Source organism: Panicum hallii, chromosome 7 (genome assembly GCF_002211085.1).
Source record: "Panicum hallii strain FIL2 chromosome 7, PHallii_v3.1, whole genome shotgun sequence".
NCBI lineage: Eukaryota > Viridiplantae > Streptophyta > Magnoliopsida > Poales > Poaceae > Panicum > Panicum hallii.
Genome location: NC_038048.1, coordinates 33,004,193 through 33,030,723, shown reverse-complemented (window position 1 = coordinate 33,030,723; position 26,531 = coordinate 33,004,193). Strand labels below are relative to the sequence as shown.

Here is a 26,531-nt window from a genome sequence, read left to right as displayed (position 1 = left end):
CTGTTACAACTGATCTTTGGACAGCTGATAATCAAAAAAGGGGCTATATGGCTGTGACTGGACATTTTATTGATGACTCGTGGACGCTTAAAAGCTGCATTTTGAGGTGATTATCTTGTTTTTCATAAATTGTTGCTTGCTGTTCAGCTTTCAAATTTCTATAAATTATGAACTTTATATATGAACTATTGCTTTGTTATATGTAGGTTTATGTATGTGCCGTGCCCTCATACCGCTGAAGTTATTTGTGATGCATTACACAAGTGCCTCCAGAGCTGGGATATTGATCGGAGGGTATCAACCGTGACTCTTGACAATTGCAGCACCAATGATAGTATGATTGGCTTAATGGAGACAAGACTTGGTGCAGCTAATATGCTTTTGAGAGGTAAATGGCTGCATATGCGGTGTTGCGCACATATTCTCAACCTCATCGTTAAAGATGGCATGGACATCATTGGAAGTGCCGTTTCAAACATCCGAGACAGTATTGCTTATTGGGTTGCTACACCAAAGAGGTATGAAAAGTTTGAGAAAACAGCTTTAGATGAAAATGTTGAATTGGTCAAGAAGTTGCAACTAGATTGCAAAACTAGATGGAACTCAACTTATATCATGCTTAGAATTGCTATACCCTATAGGAAGATTTTTGAACGCTTGGATGAGCTTGATAGGAACTATGTTTGTCCGCCACCAAATGATTGGATATTTGCTAGTATAGTTTGTCAGAAATTAGAATTATTCTATGACCTCACTGAATTGTTTTCTGGGACTAAATATGTGACAACCAACCTTTTTTTCCCTAAAGTATGTGAGATTAAACTTAAGATCAAATCTTGGGAGCATGATGAGTATGAAACAATTAGGGAAATGTCTGCTGCCATGATAGAAAAGTATGACAAGTATTGGACTGATATACATGGTCTTATGGCTGTTGCTGTCATTCTTGATCCACGTCTTAAGATGACAATGTTACATGCTTGCTATATTGCCCTTTTTGGTGAAGAACATGCTGAAATTTATGTGACAGAGGCCCATGAATTGCTATCTGATTTGATGAAACAATACCATGTTAAAGAACAAGACTTTGTTAGTACATCATCTAGTGGTGCTAGTTCTTCAGTTGATGCAGCTGGTGTGTTGTCTATTTTTAAAATTCTTGCTGCAAATAAGAAGACTACTAGCTTTGTTAGAAGTAAGAATGAGCTAGATCGCTATTTGGATGAAGAAACTCTCCCTCATGATGAGAATGAATATTTTGATATCCTTGGTTGGTGGAAGTTGAAGGGGACTCGGTATCCCACTTTGAGGCAAATTGCTCGTGATATCTTAGCTATTCCAATCACAACAGTAGCTTCTGAATCTGCTTTTAGCACTAGTGGAAGGGTTTTGAGTGAGCATCGCAGTCGTCTTACTCCTAAAATGTTGGAGGCTTTGATGTGTGGTCAAAGTTGGCTTCGTCATACTCTTAAAGGTAGTACTCTAGAATGTATTTTTGATACAAGATGTGCAAACTGTAGCTACTAATATATGTGAAACTTGTTTGTAGATGACGGTGATGGAAGGGTCAACAGCTTCTGGTCATGTCTTGAAGACATTCAAGAAGAAATGAAGGCAGATTCTTGCATCAGCACTGGTGATTCCGACTAATGATTTCTAATATTTGCTTGGCTCAATTGGACTTTTATGTAATAATAATTTTGAACACGGACTCTTGTATGGTTGTATGCGTTTGTATGCGTTTGTTTCGGTTAATGTGTGATGTATCTGTATTTATGTATGACACTATGAGACTAGTTTATTTATTTGCTCAGATTTATTTATCCCGTTAAATAAATGATGTTTACTTGCTGTTGAAATATAACGTGTGCTTGATTTTCTAAAATTTGCGGGTACACGGGCGTGCCCGCGGGTACGCGGGTATCCGCGGATAGCGGATACGGGCGTCGTTTTGTGCCCGTGGCGGGTTGCGGGCGCGGGCGCGGGTACGGATTTCGGTACGCGGATACGGATATACAAAGTTAATATCCGCGCGGATTTTACCCGTTGCCATCTATAGTCCCACCGGGCGTGCCAGAATGTGTTGTCGGTCAAAACCCGCCGGCGGGCAACGACAGGCAACACGAGGAGCCGGGAGGCTTCCGGGGCGGCTGGCGGGCCCCGGTCCCTCGGTCAACGGCACAGCGATCCGGCACACGCCCTGGCTTGGAGTCGCTAGGCGTGCCACCTGATCCTGCACCCGATCAGGAGGGTGTGACGAGTCAAACTCCTGCGTGCACAGACATGTATAAAGATTAATCTGAGCCGTGATCGGCTCATCACCTCCTCCCCGGTATCGGCTATAAGGAGCCGATTGCATCAATACCGGATCGGATCTTTGGAACGGGCAATATAGAAACATATGCATATATTTAAATAGAACTTGCTCCATAAATATCAATCTAATCCAATCTACGACGACCTAGCTCTCACTGCATGATCGGAACATCCTACACGTGATTGAGCCTAACAAATACGCGAAGGCATCGGAATAACAATCCAAACAGAGATCGAAGAAACAACCGAAAAGCCGATTCCTGAAACAACCTCTATTCAAGCGACAAGCCGATACACAGCATATCATCGGATCATTCAACTCGTTTGCAAGGCCTAATCATGCACATATCAAACCAAGCTTCTAAATAAATAGAAACCAGCCATAACAGATTGGATCTACTGACAACTACGAAACAAGATAAAACCATCGTATCCATGAACGAACACGACGATCAAACATGCGAGAGCAACATATAAAGCATGATTAAAGCACAAAAGGAAAAGATTACTCTACGCATGCTAAGATAAATAACGCTACTCGCCATCTACAAGGCTTCAGCACGAGCAACGTGTGAACGAACGAGCAAGGATAGTGCTACCCCGATCACGCAGAACGTGATCGGGGTCGCATGGCACTTACTCGATGAGAAACCCTAGAACAGGGAAGGCGATGCGCCGAGAGTTGATGATGAACGATTCTGTCTTTCTTGTTTATTCGTGATACATATTTATAGTCCGTAGACTTGTTCTCTTTAACTAACCCTAGTCTAACACGACACGAATCTTAACTGCTTATTCCTAACTTACACGGCCTTACTGGCCTCCATTATTCGCACAGGGCCCAATTCGCAAGCTTGTCACGACTGCCTTCTAAGCCCATCTTGCTCCATGGCCCACTTCTGGCCCGGTCAAAATACGGCGATAACAGATGCTAACTACCCAAGAGAGATATAAAATCACACACTTGTGTACTTAGTTTTCTTACTGACTCAGTGTGTGTCGGAAGTTACGATCCCTGCCGGAAGTTGCTTGATGGTTCCGACGAGAGGTCCTCGGCCAGCTGTTTTTAATAGGGTCGGAAGTTCCGACAATCACTTAACCAGCCCACTAACGGCTAGTTTTTGAGGCTCGGGTATTTATACCCCCTCAGCCCCTCCTTCATTTGTTGCTGATCACCACGCAAAGAACACCTCTAAGAACACTCACTCCACTTCCCAAATCCCTCCAAGAGCTAATCCGAGTTGATTTGAGCTAGGGCTTTGGTGAAAACAAGATTGAGGTGTGAGACTTGAGCTTTTGAGAAGGCGGCTAAGTTCATCTCAAGAGCACTTGAAGCATCTTCATCCATCGATTCACATTTGTTACTCTTGAAGCTTGCTTCTAGACAGTTTGATATTGCCCTGTTGAGCATCCTCTCGAGTGTGTGCGCCTCGGGAAGTTCGTATTACCAATCCTTTATGGATTTCATAGTAAGTGACTCAATCCTCCTTTGTGGTTGATTGAGTGAGGTAAAGGGTTAGTGGAAGACCTGGCTCTTTATGAGATTCTCAACGGAGACGTAGCTTCCTTAGTAGGAGTGAACTTCGGGAACAAATCTCTTGTGTCTTGCGCTTATTGCATTTATTTAGTTCTTGTTGACCTAGAATTTGTTTAGTCTCGATCTACGTACTCAAGTTGTTGTGCTTGCAAAGATCACTTGCAGAAGTCTCCCAGTATCATTGCCCAACCTTTGATTCAGCCAAGTTCTTCAGTTTCAAATTTATTTTTAAATTTCGTTTAAGAACTTTCCTGTTTGTCGGAAGTTTTGGTCCATCGAAACTTTCTACACATTATCGAAAGTTCGGACAAGTTTAACCGCTGCGAAGATTTTTCAGGAATTTTCAGATACTCCTATTCACCCCTCCCCCCTCCCCCCGCCCTCTAGGCATCACCAAGATCCTTTCAGCCGCGGAAGGTGAGGACCCTTGTCTTACCTGGCATCTTGAGGAGTAGGTAGATGCAATGGGGTATGGCCATGAATTTGGCTAGAGAAGGTCTGCCGAGGATGGCGTGGTACGAGGACTCGAAGTTTTCCACCACGAACTTGATGTACTCCGTACGATAGTTTTCTTTTAACCCAAAGGTAACTGGCAGTGTTACCAAGCTGATCGGTGTAGCCGCGTTTCCTGGAACAATGCCATAGAATGGAGCCTTGCTTGGGGTGAGTGTGGCAGAACCGCCTTAATTATTCCGGCTCAAGTGCGCTAATGATCGCTGTACAACTGTAATCAGCTTAATGCACTTCAAACGGAACAATCCCTTGGTCTGTCGGGTCTCCGCTCGATACAACCACGGTTCAACAGGATCGAAGCAGGTTTACCTTGCACGAAGGCGAGTTCACATCACAGGATAGCTCATCAACTTTTAATTTACAGACATTCATCCATTATTACAAACCGTGTTCAAACATAAGTAAATTTATACAAATAGTGTTCAAACTGACAAGCATAACAGCTTGTCCAAACTCACAGCGGAAAGAAAAGTTTACGTGACTACACACGTCGCGAAGGCGGACACCAAGCTTAGCCCAGGGCCTGGTGTCACTCCGGAGGGTCATTGCCGGCCGGGGACGGGTCCCACTCCACGGACCAGCCAAAAGGAACGGACGTTGGCCACACAGGGTTGTCCGTGGGATTCTCGAAGGTCATACCTGAAACAGATATTGGCAAGGCTGAGTATTCTAATACTCAGCAAGGCTTACCCGGGTTTGGGTATACTTTAGCCCATAACTAGACTCATGAAGGCATTGCAAGAGTTCTGGTTTATTTTTAGCTGAAAAGCAACTAAGAGTATAATCTACTTTCAAATTTTAGCTTTCAGATTCTAGCTTGATTAGTTATCTAGGTAAGCACCTAAACTAAACAAGCAAGGTAGAGATTAACATCAATCATGATTATTCCGTCCATCATTACACTTTTTACTCTATGTGGCAGAAGGAATAAGCAGTCTCAATCCTCGTGAGAGGCGGACGATTTGAATCGGATTTAACCTTGCAAGGTAAACCTAACACACACGCTTGGAATACCAACAGGGCGTTCCGAAGCAACCGTTTCCCTCATATTCCGGGTTATGGATCGGGGCCACCACAAGCGACTGCAGGACCGTACGCACACCAATTGTGCAGGACATACGTCTGTAGCGCGACTACAAAACCCGTATTCCTGTCTGCCATGCAGAACGTACTCCCACACGTCGGTGCGTGTAAACATAAAATAAAAGTCGAGTGGTGGAGACGCGTCCATTTGCCGGGCCAATCGGGTACTAGGCTTACCGCTTACCATATTTCGCGGTATGTGGCTAGTACTTTCAAACGCTTAGCCACCACTACCACATGCTGCGACCTTAACCACTTTTAACAAAATAGACAGGGTAAACCTTCAGATCACGATACAACACATGACCCTGTCCATCATCCTTATAGTGGTTACAGGAATGTAAACATTACAATTCCTATATCGCGCGAGTGACAGGAAATCACCCGACTTTTACCGCTCCTATTTAGCAGAGCATCTATCCGATAAGGACTCAGGAGCATCACACTGGATTCCTAGTATCCATGCATCTAGGGTTTCATTACAACTTCTAGACTTAATGCATAAGTATAGATAGATAGACATAGATTGCAGTGTAAATAAAGTAGTGGAATATGTCCGGGGCTTGCCTTCTTGAGTGGGGTTGGGGGCAGGAGTGTCAGAGGCTTCCGAACTTGGGTTCGGGGCTTCAGTTAGTCCCTCGACGACTTGCGCTGGGTCTTCTGAGAAGCCTTGGTCTTGTCCTAAGACCAACTCGTAGTCCCCGTCGTCGAGCGTCGTTGATTCTATATGAGATGCAATAAATTAAGTAAGGTAAAGTTTAAATTTAAGATCTTATATTTCAAATGTTATAACTCACCAAGTTATCACACAACTCATAAAATAAAGAGGGTTTAGGTTTGAAACACTAGTTATAAAGGAATCATAAAGATATTGCTGAATTTGTTGCAAACAAGAACTGAAATATTTAAATCTGAATTTGAATTTAAACCCAAACTTAATTTCAAAACTTTAAGTAAAAGATCATAAGGTTTTGGAAATAAGGCACTAAATATTAACACCTTAGGGAAAGACAAGAGATCTTAACTAAAAAGGTTTACACAACATTTTTAGCTAGCATTTCAAATTTGAAATGCTCAAATTAAAGAGATCAAGCTACCAAGCAAGGTTGGGTTTGAAAATTTAATCTAATGGTTACACATAGCTCATAGAAATTACATGCCAAAAATTCATAAGCAACCAAAGCAAGAAATGCAAGAGTTAAGCACAAACCACTCCTTGACCTTAGGTTTAAAATAGAGGTAAAGGTATTTTGTTTCAAACTAAACTTCATTAGCAAAAGTTATAGGGTTTGGAATCTAGTTTCTAACAAAACTAATTTTGCCATTTTTGGATTTTTCTGTGAATTGCTACGAATTTTGCAAGACAGGGAATACACCCACATGAAATAACAACCATTCCTATTACAAATCAGCCCTTAGTTTTAACAGATAACCCCCTGGAAAGAAAAGAGTTCACGCAATTGGGTCCAAGGCCATGGCCGGCGGTGAGGGGCTCGGGTCCGGCCAAATTCCGGCCACGGGGTTCGCCGGCGGTGAGGGGCAGGGGGGAGAGCATGAGGGGATCTCAGGCTACCCACCGGTGGTCTTGGGCGGGCTTGAGGTGGCCGGGGGAGGGTTGTCCACGGGAGCCCGAGACGGCGGCCGAAGGGAAGCTGCGGCGGCGGCGCTCCGGCGTCCGGGGGAAGGAGGGGCCGGGCTGGAGAGGTGCAGTGGGGGCCGGGGAAGGTAGGGGTGCTGCCAATTTGGGGAGGGAGAGGGCGGAGGAGGAAATCCCGCGGTGGACCGAGCTCGACGGTGCTAATGGAAGGGCGGCGGGGTACTGAGCGCGCGCGAGCAGGACCGGACAGCCTTTCATAGGCCACGGGACGGACGAGGGAAGCATGGGCGAGCTGAGTCTCGGTTTGAGCCGCTACGGGGGAGGAGAAGGACCAGAGAAGCTCGGCGGCGGCAGAGGCGCCGGCGGGCGGCGCTTGCAGGACCGTAGCGGCGTGGCACTCGGGCGAGGCGCCAGCAGAGGGGGCTAGGGCGGTGGAGGGACAGTGAGATGACGCTTGGGCGAGGGAGGAGCAGGAGGTGGACGACGGCGGCCAGGGGCGGTGCACTGCGCTGGCGGCAGGGGCGCCAGACGAGCAGCGGCGCAGAGCAGAGGAGCAGGAGCTCAGGGAGGAAGAAGGGGGAAGAAAGGAGCCGAGGACCGACTTGCAAATCCAAAGAAATATAGGGACTTCACTGTAAAGAGCTTATAACTTTTAAACTAGTGCTCAAATGGAGATGGTCCAAAAAGCAAAAGTGCATAGTTTTTCAAACTCTACAACTTCTATTTAAGGTTCATCTGCAGTTGAGCAATAGTTTTAAAGATACTATAAACTTAATAATATTTTCAAACTTTATGTAAATCCTATAGATAAAACTACTTTTACACATATATCCAAGGGTAATTTCTCATATTTTTGCCATTTAACCACAAGTTACCATCTTTTGCAAAACAACCCTCATGCTTTTGAACTTTTCCCTCCATACCTACCCATTTTGCACAAAAGGACCTCTAGTTAAAAGTAATTATATAAACAACACTTTTTCCTTAACATTGCACATATTAAACACACCTTTGTCATAGTTTACACATAAAAACATACCAAAACTCTAGGGTGTGACCAAGCTATTTACCTGAGTGTCACAGTGAGCATCTTGGAGATGTCTAGCCCCATCTTCTTCAAAGTACTCCCGAAGAGCAGGTTGAGGCTGCTCCCGCCGTTGACGAGTACTCGGGTGAGCTGTAAACCGGCCACTACAGGATCCAAAACAAGCGGGAACTTTCTCAGCTCGGAGAAGCTGGTCCACTGATCCTCTCAAGAGAAAGAAATTGGGACCTCGCTATATCTCAAGGGCTGTTGTATGGTAGGCTCGACAGATAAGATCTCATGTAGAATAAGCTTCTGCGCTTGGTTGGGAAGCCGCCGTCGCAGCCGAAGATAACATTGATGACATTCTTGCGATCTTGATATCCCTGGGCTCCTGACTTGTCTCCCTCCTCCTCGTCCTTCCCCTTATCGTCCTGATCAGGGAGAGGTGCGTTGAGAGACTTGTGGAGGCTGATGCACTGGAAGAGTGTGTGTTTGGACTTCAGGTGCATCGGGTATTGCTTGTGCAAGGTCTTCTCAAACTGATCCTGCTGGTTCCCTAACTTCTTGCCACGCGAGTTGCGCTCTACAGCTATGACTTCATGGTCTGGGTTGCGCTTTCAGGAGAGTTCTGAGTAGTTCCGCTAGCTTTTGTCGGAGCGGTTGTCGTTGTTGCGCTTGTCATTGTCGCGCTTGGGGAAGCGCTCGTTCTCCTCGTCCTCCTGGTTGGCCCATCGCTGCATCATGTCATGGAGCTTTACGACAGTCTTGGGGCAGTTGCGACCGAAGTCGCGGTAGATGTTCTTTGAGCCGAGGCCATTTTGAAAGCAGTGGATGATGTCGTTGTCAGTGATGTTGGCGATGGTGGCACGTATCTCGATGAAGTGCCTGGTGTAGGACCTCGGGGTCTCACTCTCCTCCTGCTTGACCTGTGACAAGTCATGGCGAGTACCTGCGTGGAGCATGGAGCCCTGGAAGTTGTTGATGAATGTTTTCTTCAGGTCCCCCCAGAAGTCGATGAAGTCATGGCTTGAGGTCTACCGCCATCAGGAAGTAGATGACCTTGGTCATGTTGGAGCCATCTAACACTTCAATGGCGGTAGAGTAGCAGCGAGTCCACTGCCGTGAGTCTTGTTCGCCATCGTACTTGGTGATGCCGACTGGCTTGAACTCCCTTGGGCAGTCACGGGAGGTGATGTTGTGAGTGAAGGCTGGGAAGCGATCACTATCGTCGACGTCGTGTGGGTCACCGCCGCGCTCGTGGCGCCTTAAGTTGATGACATCTCGAGCGTCGTGGCCTTCGTTGATCTTCTGCCTTAGGTCAACTATAGGCAAGTCGCGGAGGTTTCCACGGTGGTCGTGGCCTCCCGCAAAGTGACCACCGGCTTGAGGCCTTGCGACCTGACGGTTGCCCGACTGTCGTGGAGGCTGTTGGACTTCTTGGTCGGCGTGGCCACGTGCAGATTGCTGGACACGCTGGTGTCTGTGGCCACTCTGATTATCTTGGTTGTGGTGGCGGCTAACATTCCCTCAAGGGTTGGGTCCTCCTCCTAGGGTACAACTAACCTGGGGGATGGAGCTCTCGTGATGCTCCGATCTTGAGCGGGTGCGCTGCAGCGAGGGCATGGGGTCTCGCTGGTCCAGTTGAATGATGGCGCGCTTGAGTCAGTTGCAGCAGCTTATCGGTCTCCAGGTTTTGGAGTAACCACTAAATTAACAAAGCTGCTTCAGTGATGTTCCCGGTTGACGTGTTGTACTAGTGATCATCGACCACAGTGAAGGCACTGTTGAGGTTTCTGCAGTGAGGTGGGTTCCGTGCCCGGGCTTCTGCGTTCCGCCTACGCTTGGCATGTTTAGCATTCTTGATCCTCCGGATCCTTCTGTGCTCCTCACCTTTGTCTTGAGGAGCGTCTGCCGTGCGCTCGTCAGCGGAGATGTCCACGAGTACTTCATCATCGTACTCTCTTCCTGGTTCATCATCGTCGTCATGCTCACGGAGAGAGGCCATGTAGACGTGACGTTGCGAGGAAAACTCTCCGCTGGAGCTGTAGTCGACGAATACTGTCCTGCCCTCTTCCTCCTCGATGATGGGAGAAAGGGGCTTGCCTTCCTGAAAAGGCAGTTCTTGTGTGAAGGCCACAAGGCGGGAGTCGTATTCAAGTAGCTCGGAGGGCTCCATGCCCTTCCAGTACATGAGATGGTCCTGTGGCGTTGAGGTTATGGTCGGTCCCAGATGACAACCCGGAAAGATTTCAAGGTCGTCATCCGAGTCAGAGTACTTGTCGAAAATAGGGGCCTCCCGACAGGCGGTGGCTCCCACATCCCTGAGCTTGAGTAGATTATTCAAGTCCTCTTCCAATACGGAGAGGTACTCGGATTGAGTGAGCTCCTGGTAGACAGAAGCCGTATTGCGTAGCCCGAATAGGAGTTGGGTACGCTCTTCCTCAGGTCGGATTGAATCCGACCTGAGAAGTCCTGGTGCAGCACGAGTCGAAGTCGCATCGACAATGGAATCCTCCTCAATCTCCCTGGCTAGGTCAGGGAGCAGCGTCTCATCGAGGTTATCGATGAACTCGTCGAGATAGCTGCATTGAGCTGTTGCAGATGCCTCTGGCTTCATGTCATCGACGAGGTGCCGATGAAAGTTGCCCGCACCGTCAACGATGCAGACCTATGAGCTGAAGATGAAGGTTGTGCCCACATCGAGCACGGCACTGGTGAAGTTGAAAGATACCATCGAGTTCAACGGTGGATGCTCAATGAACACCCCTACCTGGCGCACCAGCTGTTGGTGTTTAACCTCCAAGCCCACCGAGGGGTACCTGTCGGTGTTTTACCGGCTGCCCACCGAAGGGTATAACCAAGGTGGTAAGTTTAGGTGAGGATACACCGAGATCAGAAACTCGAAGGTGCAAGGAACACAAGATTTAGACAGGTTCGGGCCGCAAGGTGAGTAATACCCTACGTCCTGTGTGGTGGTTTGTATTCCCTTGGGTGTTGATGTTGCCTTTTGACTGAAGGTGATGCTTTAGGTCCTGTAAGGCCCACTCGGCCTCCTCCGTCCATTGGAATTTGTCTTGGCGCTTCAGGAGCTTGAAGAAGGGTAGTCCTCTCTCCCCGAGCCGAGAGATGAACCTGTTCAGGGCTGCCATACAACCTGTGAGCATCTGCACATCTTTGACTGAGGCCGGAGCCCCCATATCGATGATGGCCGAAATCTTCACAGGATTGGCTTTGATTCCCCGGTTGCTGACGATGAACCCGAGCAATTTCCCTGATGGTACTCTGAAGACGCATTTAGTTGGGTTGAGCTTCCACCGAAACCTGCGTAGGCTGCTGAACATTTCTTCCAGTCTACAATCAGACCGTCAGGATTTCTGGTCTTGATGACCACGTCATCCACGTAGGCTTCAACGTTTCGATGTAGCTGATCGGCAAAGCACATTTGAATAGCACGCTGATAAGTTGCTCCTGCATTTTTTAAACCAAAAGACATAGTTTTGTAGGCGTAAGTCCCGAACGAGGTGATGAACACCGTCTTGATTTGATCCTCCTCCTTGAGCGTAATCTGGTGATATCCTGAATAACAATCAAGGAAACAAAGGAGTACACAACCCGCCGTCGAGTCAACGACTTGATCAATACGCGGTAGCCCGAAGTGATCTTTTGGGCAATGCTTGTTGAGATCGGTGTAGTCAACACACATTCTCTATTCATTATTCTTTTTCCTTACAAGTACAGGATTAGCTACCCACTCTGGATGAATCACTTCTTTAATGAAGCCAGCCGCGAGGAGTTTAGCTATTTCCCGTTTAATTGCCTCACGCTTGTCGTGAGCAAATCTTCGAAGGTGTTGCTTTTTGGGCACGGCCTTTGGGTGTACATTCAGACTATGTTCGATCAGTTCCCTAGGCACCCCTAGCATATTCACTGGTTTTCACGCGAATATGTCTCGGTTAGCCCGAAAGAAACTGACGAGCGCGAATTCCTATTTTTCATCTAAGCCCGCACCGATGACGGCGGTCTTAGATGAGTCACCCTCCTGGAGTTGGATCGACTTGAGGGCCACGTCACCAGTCAACTGGAAGCTTGACTTGCTGGCCTTTCTTGAAGGGATCTCCAGCACAGCTTGGGAGAGCTGCTGCGCGGCCGCGAGTACTTCCCCTAAAGCATCTGACACACGCGTAGTCGAAGCATATTGGATCGCCTCCTGGTTGCAATCATATGACTTCTACAAGTCGCCTCGGAGAGTGAGTACCCCACTTTTTCCTAGCATCTTAAGAAGCAAATAAACATAATGCGGCACTGCCATGAATTTAGCGAGTGCCGGACGACCCAGTATAGCATGATAAGAAGATTCGAAGTTAGCAACTTCGAATTTAATGAACTCAGTGCGGTAATTCTCCCTCATGCCGAAAGTAACTGGAAGAACCACCATGCCAAGTGGGTACGCCGCATTACCTGGGACAATACCGTAGAAAGGAGACTTGCTTGGAACCAGCATATCCGTGAAGTCCAAACCCATTTTCCTCAAAGTGCTGGCGAAGATGAGGTTGAGACCACTCCCACAATCAATGAGCACCTTGGTGAGCCTGACTTCTACCACCACTGGGTCCAGAACCAGGGGGAACTTATCGGGCTCTGAAAAGCTGGTCCACTGGTCGTCGCGGGAGAACGAGATGGGCACCTCCGATCAGCAGAGTGGTCGTGGTGCTGCCGGCTCGACGGACATAATCTCCCGGAGAAGCAGTTTTTGTTCCCACCTGGAACCGAAGTCTCCATCCCCCCCGAAGATGACGTTGACGGTCTTCGAAGCATCTTGGAACTTCGGGTTGCGCCCTTGGTCCCCTTGGTCGTTGTCTTCGGGTTTCTTGTCCATTGGCTTCTTGTTCTTCTTGCCACCGCCGGAATTGCTGAAAGTCCTCCGGAGGTGGTAACAATCAATTGCCGCATGATTGGCACCGGGATGCCATGGGCATTTCTTCTACAGGAGCGTCTCGAACTCCTCCTGTGTTGTCAACTTTTTGCCTCGCGAGGGATGATCCACAGCTGTGATGAGATCATTTGGCTTGCGCTTTCGGGGTGGACCCGGATAGTCCCGCTGGCTCTTGTCGTTGCGGTTGTCATGAGGACGCCTCAGATTGCCATCTTGGCGCCTCGAGAACCGCTCCCGCATCTTCTCCTCCTGCTCGGACCAGTCGTGCATCATGTCACGCAGCCCCACAACAGTCTTCGGTCTGTTCCGCCCGAAGTCTCTGTAGATGCCTGGATCGGTGATGTCGTTGTAGAAGCAGTCAATGATGTCCTCCTCTAAGATATTCGCGATGGTGGTGCGGACATCAAAGAAACGGCATGTGTAGGATCATAGGAGCTCGTTACGTTCCTGTTTACACTAAGCAAGATCGTGATGAGTACCTGCGCGAGCGATCGCCCCCTGGAAGTTGTCGATGAAGACCTTCTTGAGCCGCTCCCAGGAGTCGATCGAATTGTTGCTGAGGCTCTCCAACCACGTGAGCGGCGCGGGGTCCAAAGCCATCGGGAAGTAGACGACCTTGGTGATGTTGGAGCCCCCTGCTACTTCAATAGCGGTGGAGTAGCAACATAGCCATTGCTGAGGAGCTTGCTTACCATCATACTTGGTGATGCCGATCGGCTTGAAGCCCTCAGGGTATTTGTAGCTGCTGAATCATGCGGAGAAAGCTGGGAAATGGTCGCTGCAATCAGTACCTTCCGTCTCGACTACTTCGCGCACTTTGCGCCTGGAATCGATCACGGACCGCGCATCGCGGCCTTCATTGATATGCTGGCGCAGGTCTTCTGGAGGAGGCCGATGATTGGCCTATCGCGGGTTACCTCCTGGAAGTAGCTGTTGCCTCCCGCCAGGAGCCTAACTCCCATGAACGTTGTTGTTGTTGCTACGCTGAGGTCGAGGATGGCCGCCTGCCGTTCGGCTGTGAGCTTGGCTTCGGCTTTCGCCCACGTGTTCCTCCCTGAGGGTAGACTTCGGGTTTTGCTGATCAAGCTGAATCCAAGCCCTCTGCGCGTAATGAAGTGCTTGACGCATGTTCAGATTGCTACTGCGCTCGAGTATGGCCGTAACCCTGGCGATGTTGGCCATCGGAGTCCGGAAGCCCCGCTCGCTTACGGCAGCGAATTCGGCGTCAAGCTCGCGATGCATGGATCGCATGCACTCATTGACCCTCCTTCGGCGAGCTGCGCGAGCCCTATTCCGGGTCCTTCGTGCCTCACGACCGGCGTCATCTTCATCGCCGGCGTTGGTTGTGGCTTCATCTTCGAAAACTGCATCAAATTCATCAATGGGCAAGTTGCCATCGTCCTCGCCTTCTTCTGCCATCAGCACCTGGTGGGAGATGAGCTCCTCAGAGCTCTCGTCGACTAGTTCAGTCGACTCCTCCACCATGGTGGCTAACGGCCTGCCCTCCTGAAAAGGCAAAGGCTCGAGGTGGGCCACAAGTCGATCCTCAGCCTCGAGTAGATCAGAAGGTTTCATGCCTTTCCAATGCACGAAATGCCCCTCCGGGGTGGAGGTGATCATCAGACCGTTGGCACCAAAACCACCCGAAGCCGCCCGACATGCGGTGGCTTCGGGCTTTCCGAGTTGGAGTAGAGAGTCCAAGTCCTTCTCCAATGTGGAGAGGGACTCGGAGATGTTGGCCTCCTGAAGATCAGTGGCCAAATTGCGTAGACCGAGTCGTGATCGGCTACGCGAATCCTTAGATTGAAACGAGTCCAACCCAAGGAAGGTTGCCGCAGCGCCGGATGAAGTCACACCGGAAGCAGACTCCACCTCGATTCTCGCGGCGGATGCATGGATTGACAAGTCGTCGAGATCATCAACGAACGTGTCAAGGTCGCTGCGAAGACCCACCCCGGGAGTTTTTGGCTTCATGTCGACGAGAAATCGATGGAAACTGCCTGCACCATCTGCGATGCAGACCCACGAGCCAAAAACAATATCGTGCCCTGAGAAGGAACTGACTTGGTGAATTGGAAAGATGGCATCGAGTTCGCCGGTGGATCTTCAATGCGCTCCCCTACCTGGCGCGCCAGCTGTCGGTGTTTTACCGGTTGCCCACCGAAGGGTATACCCAAGGTGGTAAGTTTAGGTGAGGAGACGCCGAGATCAGGAACTCGAAGGTGCAAGGAACACAAGATTTAGATAGGTTCGGGCCACAAGGTGCGTAATACCCTACGTCCTGTGTGGTGGTTTGTATTCCCTTGGGTGTTGATGTTGCCTTTTGAATGGGTTCCTGCCCCCCCTTATATATCCGGGAGGTCAGGGTTACAAGAATCCTAGTCCAATATTAGATAAGGAATCGTAACCGAATACAACTCGAGTAAATTCCTTCAGTACCGACTAGCTTTATCTCCTATTCATACGGGATAAATAAGAGATAAATGAGATAAATAAGAGATAAGACAGGCTTTATCTCTTAAGCCTATTTAAACTACGTTATGTACACAGTCCCATAGCCCCGTGTCTGATAGTACCCCCGAGGTGGTAGATTATAGGTAGGGTGTCGCCGAGATCAGGAACTCGAAGATGCAAGGAACACGAAACTTTAGACAGGTTCGGACCGCCGAGAGCGTAATAATCTACGTCATGTCTGGTGGTTTGTATTGCCTTAGATGATGTGATATTTGGAGGGGGTCTCTGTCCACCCTTATATAGTTTTGGAGGACAGGGTTACATGGAAGTGCTAGCCAAATACGAGTTTAGGAGTCCTACCCGAGTACTACTCGGTTAGTTTTCTTCTGTTCCGACTGGTCCTACTCCTATACGAGTAGTTATAACTGGTGTAGGATGTAGGGCATATTCCATCCCTTATCCTAAAATATGTACACCATATGCACAGTCCCGTGGTTTCAGATCTGACAAACCCGACAATGCCCCTCCCCCAAGGATTCAAATCTCCCCTGCTTGTGACCAAAATGCCCTCGGTCACTGCTTGTTCACGCCAAGGCCTAATTTGCAGAAAACCCAACTCAACTAGAAGCCCCAGATTTGATCCTAGGAGCTGAATTGCACAATAGCGCCTTCCTTTCCGACAACAGCAGTCATTGCAAGCATCCTCAACAAGGATCATATGATACTACAGTACATGAGATGGGAAGATCAAACACTACTCATCAGGTGAACATTTCTTGAGGTAAATACACTACCGACAGATAGCTCAGATAAGAGTTCACCTGTTAGTGATGGTAGATGAATACGCTACTGTTATGTGGGGCAAGACCTATCATCGCAGGCGTAAGCGTAACGGGGCTCCTACGGCGGCAACAGAAACAAACTAACGTGGCTAGGAAGTTGGGATATTCAGTTAGTTAAGAGAGAGTTTGGTTAGGTTAGGAGATTTGGTTTGTTAAGATAGCAGTTTGGTTTAATTAAGAGATTAGAGTTGTTACGAATAGGGGTTTGATTAGCCGGGTTTGTTTAGGAGTTGCAGGCTCGCGGAAGAAGAACGTGTAATCATAAGGCCATCGATTGTACCTGGGAAAGGAATGCAAGAGCGTATAGCAGTCGAGGCTTGACCTCGGTCCTCTGCTATCCAGTATATGGCCAAGAACCTTTAGCCATACTAACTATATTTTGGACGGAGGGAGTACATCCAAGAAATAGTTCAGACAAGCGTACAAAAGTAATAAAGGATATTAAACCATGCTATTTTTATTTACATTTTTTCTTCACAGTAAGAAACATAAAATATTATAGAGGGAATCCTATAATCCACAACTACTTACATTCAAAATTTCCTAAGATGATTAACAGGTTGTCTTGTAAACTCTCACAAGGATTCTGCAAGGACAGGAGAGAAAATAAGTCAGATATCAAATAAGAAATCATTTGTTACATTTATACAATCAATGTTGAATATGCATGAATGTTGGAAGCTTCTCATAATAAAGAGAGAATTGGATTCTATTCAAGTGCTTACAGAAATGTTTGAGAAATAGTCAATAATGGAATGAAGATGTTGAGAAGCACTGATATTTCAAAGAATACATGTGAAATTATTCATCAGAAATTCCCAGAATAAAGTATATAATCACTCAGATATTTTAATTTAGTTTGATTGTTTTGACTAATAAATAATCATGGAATTACTTAGTATTGAGCAGATACTGACTCTCGCAGCCAGAGTGATTGTAAATTCTACATAATTACTACAAGCATTATTTTTAGCCAACAAAACTTAAAGGGTCATCATTTCTCCAAGTAAATAACACATTGAGATACCAAGCCTATAATCATTATTAAACTTAAAGTTAATCATCAAAACCTTTGTATATAATTGATCATTCATTGTTTCAGGAGAAGTCTGTCATTATCAAAATGGGAAGACTACATGATGGAATTGTGGACATGATCATGTTTATAGACACATTTGTGATTACAATCAATTACACAGTAGTAAAAACTTACCCTTCGTCCTTTTGTTGTCTACAGTTATTTCTGCTGTTGATCTGCGGGAAACATCTGCCAGTGATATAGGTGTTAGTGGGGGCGAGGATACTTCACTGCTCTCCCTGCTATGCCTAGACTCCAACAATTTATTCACAGTAATAATAGGAGTCCGTTGACTATTTGAAGGTATCGAATAACTGCGGGTCATGGCAGCAGGTGGCCGTGGAAGTGGTGATGCTTTATGTGATGGCGGTGAGACACGGGTTGGTGCATTAGGCATCTGCCGCCTTGAAACCAAAGGACCAGAATATCCAACCAAACCAGGACGGATGCTGCCTACATTCGCCGGAGGCCTGGGCAGCTCATGCAGCTCACTTATTTTGGGTGTTGTTGTTGGGAGTGAAGTGACCCTAGGAGTAACTTTTGGAGGCAAAGATGACTGCCAACCTGGGCCATGTGATTTTGTTGACAACACACGAGAAGGATAATTCATTGACTGTCTGCGATCAGTTGCAGAAAACAAGGGATTGCTCGATCCTGTTTTGCTCAGAATTGGACCAGAAAAGGTTTCCCTGGTTTCCCTCTTCATTTTCTTAAAATCTGAAGTGGAGTAGGAATAAACTAGTGGTGCTGATATCCCCTCATTATTCAATGGCACCTTAACAGGTCCACTGTATATGGAACTCGGCTTAAAATCTTTCACCAGTGGAGAGGAGTGCCACAAATTTCCTGTCACATAAGATTTACTTGCAGGTGGATCTGAATGAGGTGATGTGTTGGTGACTACAGAAGCGGGGTTCTTTTCATCGGCCGGTGTCGGGAGTTTGTAGGAATGAACAATTCTTTTTGACAGGTCCATTTTCCGAAACCTCATAGATGGATCAGGCACATTCTCGGCAAAAATGGGTGCCGATTGGGTAACAATATCAGGCTTCACATGAGGAACCATGAAAATCGCCTTTATTTCTTCAGCATTTTCCTGTACAAACATTTGTTAGCTCAAAGAATTATATGACTCAAGATGCAGTGCCATCCAGATATAAATGATAGAAGAACTGAGGCATGAAATATCAACAAGGACTCAAAGAACTGAGGCATGAAATATCAACAAGGACTCAACCTATAAGGTGCGGACATTTAAATTTCTAGTTATAATTATCACATGTTATTTAAAACTAACACAGCAAGGATTTTTATATTAATGTGCTCCATCAGAAATGATATTATGCCAAAGAAAGTATGGACATTTTCAGTTGATTTCATTAGGCTAATCTGATTCTGTTTTATTTGACATTTAAATCTGCGACCTATGATTTAGACGACACTAAGTGTGACCTTAGTGACTGAATTTTAGTTCAACAAAAGTTTGAAGCCCAAACACATCTATATCTTATTAACCAAAAAGGCATTAGAAGACACATTAGAGAGTAGAGCACAACATAAATTCAGTCATTAGTTTGATACTCTCACCCTAGAGGATTCATGTCACTATGAACAAGAATAAACTCATTTATCAAGAACAATACCAGGAAAATGTACAGCACATAATTTGTGAGCTGAAGATTACCTGCTCTTGTTCCTTCATAGGTCTTGGGGAACTCGTCGGTTGAGCTTGATCCAACTATAACCAGAAACAAACAAATGTACCAAAGTTTTAGGAGGGTAAGAAAAGAAGGAGATAAACAAGCACTTTCAACAACAACAAAAAACAATAAAGCCTTTATTTCCAAGCAAGTTTAGGCAGGCTAGAGATGAAGCCGCGAACAGTAGCGGAAAAAAATTAAAAGGCAGGCATTTTCACATGCTTGAATTGAGACATTAAATTGAAAATTCCAGCTGAAACACAGTCACCTCATCCAAAACCCAGAGTTAGTGCATTTGGTACAAGGACAGTCACCTCACCCAAAACCCAGAGTTAGTGCATTTGGTACAAGGACTATCTACCCGGTACAAGGACTATCTACCCTCTGAACTTTCTGCATGGGTGTTCTCCTAACCACTACCTAACCAAACCAAGTTTTTCTTTGAACTGAAGAAAGCTAACTGACCACAAAAGATTGAAAACAAAAGTAATTATTACAAGGTTCTTGTATACTGAGATGCTGAGGAAATGATCTAACACAGTAAGATTAAGAACAGATAAAAGACATAGGTTAAAAAATGAAACATAGCTACATAAATCGATTGAATTGATCAATTGGATTAAAACTTACATCCATTGGACTTGTGGAGGAGGGAAGGTCTTTGTCCCTATCATTTATCTCGTAATCAAAACTTAACTCACTGCCGTCACTATGGTTATCCTGGTAAGAGCTGTAATCATCAATATCACTGTCATCGTCCAGTCCACTGAAGTGGTAGTCAATATGCTGCTTCTCAGCAACTGCTTTGACATAAGGCTCTAGAGCCTCTAGATGCTTAAGCCCTCTCCTGAAAAAACTGATCTGAAAGTCCAACCAATGGTAAGATAGTTGTAGTATTGCCACTTCATGTGCATCATCGTTAGTTGTAATTCTATGAAGACAAGTTAACCTACCTGAGCAGCATGATGGCGAGCAGCCTGTGTTAAAATGCTTAGAAATTGACCTTGCTTTAGCGACTTCAAACGAAATATAAACAATGCTGCCTCCTCTTGGTACTCAAGAAATGAAGCTTGCAGTTGTTCGGTTGAGAATGATTCGGATTTGGAGTGCCTTGATCGCCCTTTATCTTTATAGGCTGCTCGCATACCTTCATATTCCACTCTAAGGGGAAAAAACATTAGGAGGAAAAGTAAATGCCATCAAATGAATAAGATGACATTCAAGTAAATTTGTACCTTTTCTCATCACATTGATCTTTCATTTCCTGCATCAGTACGAAAGAAATGTAAGGACTATATGTGACATGATCACGTAAAGTATAAGGAACTAAGTCTGTCTTTTATTGGAAATGATGAGAAATGCACTATGGACAATAATTAACAAGATCGCAATATTTGAAGGTGAAAATTTACAATTGAATGAAGTTGACAGAAGCATATCAAGGAGATCCAACCTCTACAACTTGTAGTTCCTTCAGAAGTGACTCCGATGGGTTTGTGATTGTATTTATAATATTTGTACGCTATTAAAAAATGGAAAAACACTAGTTAGAATGTCTGCCAAAACAGAGTCAAAAGAATAAAAAATATATTAAACAGTATGATGAATTTGAAAAGGTATGTTGTGATACAATTTTACAATGATGTCAAAAGAATTTACATAGCTATCCACAAACTTCTGCAATTCAAACTGGGCCTTCCCTAGCATCATCAGCACTCTGCCTGCAGGCAAAAATAAATGAATAAAGAAAAGAAGACCAAACACTTTGAAATAAAGAACTTGCTCAGTCGAAAAAAACACAAAATTTTGTTTTCTATGTTCACTTAAAGCTAGAAGAAAAGTAGCATAATAGCAAGAGTTTTCAATGAAGGATTTGATAATTCTCCTAGCAACTAACAAGCGATAGTGTGAACTCTAGGATGGCAAAACCAGTACAGGGACAAGATGACCCATTTTAGAACTTGTGGAGGTTCAGAGGAGAAAAAATTATACTTTAGAGGGATAGACAAACACAATATTTTGGGGCGATAAACTGGACATTTTGAGAAATAGCACAGTGGGCTCTGAAGTACAAAATTGATTTTCTAAAAGGCACTTCCAAGAATAATCTCTGACCACAAAAGTGTATGTACAATACATGTCTAAATATTTAGACAACTACTCACCACTTTCGTCATCATCATAATTCAATGCAGCTTTTTCAAGCAAGCAAGTTCCCATTTCCTCCATGGCTTCTGCAAACTCTGCATAAATGGATCACATGTAATTATAAGAACAGTATGCAAACAATATACCTGGCTGTAGAAATTGAGGCGGTGTTGTTTCATTCAAAGTTAAAACATCATACCATATACACTATTTGTTGTTGCAGCTGCAGCTGAAAGCAAGCTATCATAGCAGTTCCTCATTTCACCCATTTCCTGCAAAGTTGCACTAAAGGTGGGTTACAAAATTCTTACTTGCACTAAAGGGTAGTTGTTGCACAGCCCGCAGTGAGGGCTTTATGCTTTTATATTAAAAGGGGTGGTTGTAGCGAAAATTGGAATGAATAAAACCAAACCCTCATATTATGTCATATGAAAGGGTGGTTATGCTTGTCTCTTTTTTTATTATCATTCGCATGAAAGTGACTGGCTTGTGATTTCGTCCAAACTTTCATCATATATGGTGTACAACTCTAACCATGAACCAAATCCTCAACCAGTAGTCGGTTCAAACTTTTATCATATATGGTCTCGAAAACTTAAATCACTTCCTCTAAATCAGCCTGACGCCTATAACTGAACAGCTTTGACCATCATGTCTTCAATAAGATGCACATAGCATCAGGCCATCAGCAGGGCAGGAACTGTAAACATTGTCTATGAGATGGAATATGCTGATATGACTGAGCTGTCTTGGAATTCAAAAACGTGTTTCGTCACCGATGTGAATATATGAACGCCCAGCAGCCAACGCCAGGTTAAACAAAGAATCTGTTACTGTCATAACGACTTTGAATTGCTGACTGCGAGACCAGTTCTAATAGCACCAAGCTTCGAGACGTAGACTTTGACCAGCACGAAACAAGGCACGAAATACCAAATGCTTCTGAACTCTAATGACCACAACATAACACATTAAAGCAATCGAACCCAGACATTTCACAGATTATATACAAATTACGGATCAACAATTACATACACATAAAAGCATAAACGGTTAAAAAATCCCCCAATGGAAAAGGAAAATGACAGAATAACAAATAAATAAGAAAAGGTATTCCCTAGCTCTCCTCATCGCTCAGCACAACGGTACGGCGTATCAGAGAGGAGCAGAGATCATTCGGTTCCAGACAATCGCTGCGACCCAGGAACAAAGTCACCGCGTTCCACACGGGCCGCGGAACCCGCGAACGCGGCAGAGTCGCGGCTCCCCGACGAGGACACGCGATCCGTTTTTGGCGCGCAATCGCGCCCCGGCCGAGGGGAGGATCAGGAGGAAGGAAAATCGGGCGGAGGCCGATACCTGGGCGGCGTGGACGAGCTCGTCGAGCTTGGCGGGCGGCGGGGCGTGGTCCTTCCGCTCCCTGTGGTGGTGGCCGAAGCCCCGGAACCTGCGCAATGGCGATTTCATCCCGTCCCTCCTCGAAGCCGAGCCCCCAGGCCGGAATCGCGGGCTCCGATCGGCGAGCGGCACCAGGAACGCGGGTGGGGAAGAGGGGCGAGGAGGGCGAGGCTTGGCTTGGCTTGGCTTTCTTCGTCGCTGCTGCTCAGGCTCTGGAATTTTGGGGACCAAAAATGGAGGGGGGAGAGAATAGTCGGTCGTCGGAGACGCAACAGCGGGAGGAGGGACGAGGCTTTATGGCGTGGTCTTTTTCGGAGAGATGCATTTTGGTCTATGTTTGACCAAACAAAATAAGCGTGACCCTAGAAAGGGCGAGAAATGGGCAAATTGCATAAACTAAGGGAGATTTATGGATAAACAATTTTTCAAACTTACATAATTAGATTCTTGAATATATCACACTGATTAAAGGTTGACTACTTTATTTTTTCCGTAATTAAATTGTTTTAAGCAACATATATTTAGAAATGGAGAGAGTGCCGTACTGGATGGTGTGACCATTATCTCCACTCGAAAAATGGATTCCGTTCAAGAATGCATGCGGTCTTGACACATTAACCATTTCTGTATACAACCTTGATTGTGTTTGTTGGGAAAAAAGAATTGAAACTAGATATCAACAACAACTCTTTAATGTTAAAGAAATCAAAAATATATACAATGCACAAATTGGTCTCATGGCTTTTTTTCGCACTTCATTGTTTCAATTTTAGCGAATGGATGGCACTCTCACGAGGCATGACCATTTTGGCAAAGCAAGCAACGTTTTTGAAAAATTTTCACTAAGCAGTGGCTTTAGTGAAACTAGTCAAAATGATGTGGCGCTGATGAAGGGTACTACCTCCACTGTTTAATATGTACGAAGAGGGAGTACAATATAAAATCAGAGATAACAAATAATCATGTCATGACAATAATTTTGGTAACATATGCTAAAAATCAGTACTATCAAAATATGGGCATTTGGAATTATATTAGTACCACCCTTGCCAAAGTGAGTCAAACTTTGAAGGGCAACATAACTCAAATTAATGGTTCAAATCGTTTGTTAGGTAAGTAACCCAGATTATCAGCTTGAATATATAAATCATACTATATATCAAGTAGTCGTATTAGCACAATGATGTAGAAATGCATTATAAGCAAACGAGCATCACAGAATTTTTATTAATTCGAGATAGGATTACAATCAGCGGCCACTAATCCCATTAGCCACTCAGGATATAGTCTAACCAAAACTCGGAGCATTCAGTGTCCGATCCCATACAAGCATAATTATGGGCAACTAAGTTTGCATCCGCGTCCAAACGATTTTAAAACCGCTAAAACTCCTGCCTAACTCTGTGATATCAAAGCAAAGACCGCTGATTGACGATCTCATCCCATCGCTTGATTGAGCAACTCCTTCAGCTCGCTGCAGTCCACTTCAAGGACAGCTCGACCGAGGCCACATTCAATCGCCAACTCCAGACCTTCTCTTGCCGCCAATGCCTCTGCTGTTAGCACATCCAGCACCGTGCCAAGCCATCTAGTCGTAGCTGCCAGCACCAGTCCGTCATGATCCCTTATCATCACACCAGCACTGTCTGTACTCATGGCGGGGTCGAAGGCTGCATCTATGTTCACTTTCACCCAGTCTTCATCTGGCCATCGCCATGCCGCTGAGGTACTCGGCCTGTTTGGCTTGAGCGCCACTTTCAGGGAGCCAGATCCTGCAGCAATGAAGAGATATATAGCGCACCGTAGCGCCTGGTCCCCATACCTTCCTGCCATGGCGCTGCGCGTTCCTCCCTGTCCACAATGACCAGGCACCACACACCACCATTGCCGTTGTGCTGGTGCATTTTTGGCAACTTGGTCCCGTGCCACCTTTTTTTCATTAGTTTCCCTTTCAGTTTTAGCAAATGGACGGCATGTTTTTTTTCTTTTTGAACAGTTTGTCACTGTTGAGAGAGAAATATAATCACTATGTAGAGAGAGAAATATAATCCAAGCTATCATAACACACCACTATGTAGAGCATATCATAGTTACAGAAAATATCTTTAGTTTTTAACATTTATATCAAAATGCTGGGGCACCGGTGAAAAGGATACTTAAAATTGTTGAGAGAGAAATATAATCCAAGCTATCATAACACACCACTATGTAGAGCATATCATAGTTACAGAAAATATCTTTAGTTTTTAACATTTGTCTCGGCCGTTGTTGGGCCCGAGACAAATGATGGTATTAGTCCCGGGTCTAACAGCAAGGGGTCGGAAGGGACCCTCCAATGGGAACTAAAGGTCCATCTTTAGTCCCGGTTAGTGTAGAGGTTAGTGTAGAGTTTACAGTCACTATTTAGTCATAGTTGATAGCACAGACTAAAGGGATTCTGCATATCGTTTTAAAAGAAAAGAATCTAAGTACAGTCACCACATATACTGTGTAGGTAGAGTGGTAAGGAAGTTATACGTGAGGCAAGAGATCTCAAGTTTGAGTCCTGAGTACGGAATAATTTTTTTGCCTTGCACATGCCTTTTAGTCCCGAGCGTGGGAATCAAAACTAATGATCATTTAACACAAGATACTCTATATGGACGTCCTTGTAATGGCATAAAGACCCCGGTACCTAAGTACCAACTTTTAGTGTATCTCTGGATATTACATTTTCAAGTACCGTTAGAAAAATTTATACAAATAATGAGTTTCCATTCTCCAAGATCGTTTCGGTGTAATTATCATCATAGTTAACGATGGTCATAGCTTTGTCAGTCTGTTATCTGAGTATTTTTTTAGAACGGTGTCTGTTATCTGAGTATTATCAAGTTAATCTTGATTCTGCTGATTTCATATCTTTACACCTGTTTAGCCGATGATATATAGGTTTAATACATGTACAAAGTAGTCGAATGCAACGAAAGCTTTCTTCACAATCAACTTCATACACTCAGGACTTGCATACACGGCTCGTTCACAATCCTTTTGTGGTGACCAAACTATGCACCGGAAAAATTCATGTAAGACCGAAGCGCACATTCCCATTCTCGTCAAGTGTCGTGTCGTGTCGTGGGGCATCGCATCTCGATCGTGAGAGATCATACCAGATCACACGATCAGCGCACGTAACTAATCCATTTGAGGACGATGCTGTTGTTTTCCCCGGCACTCCATCCTAACCACACCATCATCGTCGACTCGATCATCACGGTGCGCATTATACGTGGCAGCCACGATCAGGATTCAGGGGGAAGATGAGGTGCACGCGTTGCAATGGGTTGAGTTAGTGGATGTCTGGGTCTGGCTGCTGATGCGTTGGTCAAAGCATACCGCGTGGGTCAACGCCACCCGATGCGATTGTTGATAAAAAAAAAACCCCACAAGAAGTAGTGACCTTCACATTAGCATCGCCTTTTTCTAGCTTTTTAAATAATAAATGGCATTTTCTAGCTTTTGTTTTTATAAGTGCCTTTCTCTAGCTTGGGTGGCCCCTGGCCTAAACGTGCACGTACGTCCGGTCCGTTGCTAGGTGTGATCTGCACTCTGCAGGCTTATACCCGCCGTCTCTCTTTAGCTGCTTGTGTGGGCCTTAATCACTCTTTCTTGTGGGCTGTGTGAGCCCAGCCTACAACGGTGCAGCCCATCTGAGACTCCCGTAAGTTTTGTTTTTTAAACGTTGTTCTATCAGTTGAGACTTGAGCATCATCAACTCATCTAAAACAAAATGATGAGCACCATTCCGATGTTGCGGATTCCAATTCTTTCTTTCTTTCTTTTTTTCCACAAACAAGTGAGCAGATCTGCAGATCTGCCTCGGTTTGAGTTGTTTAGATGCACCTTCGTTTTTTTGTTTCTTCCACAAA

At 45.5% G+C, this 26,531-nt stretch overlaps 1 protein-coding gene across 1 annotated transcript; it reads right to left on the bottom strand.

Annotated features, from left to right (window-relative positions):
* Positions 1 to 16,660: 16,660 nt before the first annotated feature.
* On the bottom strand, positions 16,661 to 22,897 carry LOC112900202 (uncharacterized protein At2g33490-like). The gene is made up of 11 exons (XM_025968979.1): positions 22,588 to 22,897; positions 21,428 to 21,500; positions 21,246 to 21,323; positions 20,740 to 20,801; positions 20,534 to 20,602; positions 20,316 to 20,344; positions 20,034 to 20,241; positions 19,711 to 19,941; positions 19,065 to 19,118; positions 17,516 to 18,476; positions 16,661 to 16,888 (listed from the first exon to the last, which is right to left on the bottom strand). The coding sequence occupies exons 1-11, from the start codon at positions 22,693 to 22,695 to the stop codon at positions 16,878 to 16,880; spliced, it is 1,884 nt and encodes a 627-aa protein (XP_025824764.1). The 5' UTR covers positions 22,696 to 22,897; the 3' UTR covers positions 16,661 to 16,877.
* Between the last annotated feature and the right edge of the window lie 3,634 nt (positions 22,898 to 26,531).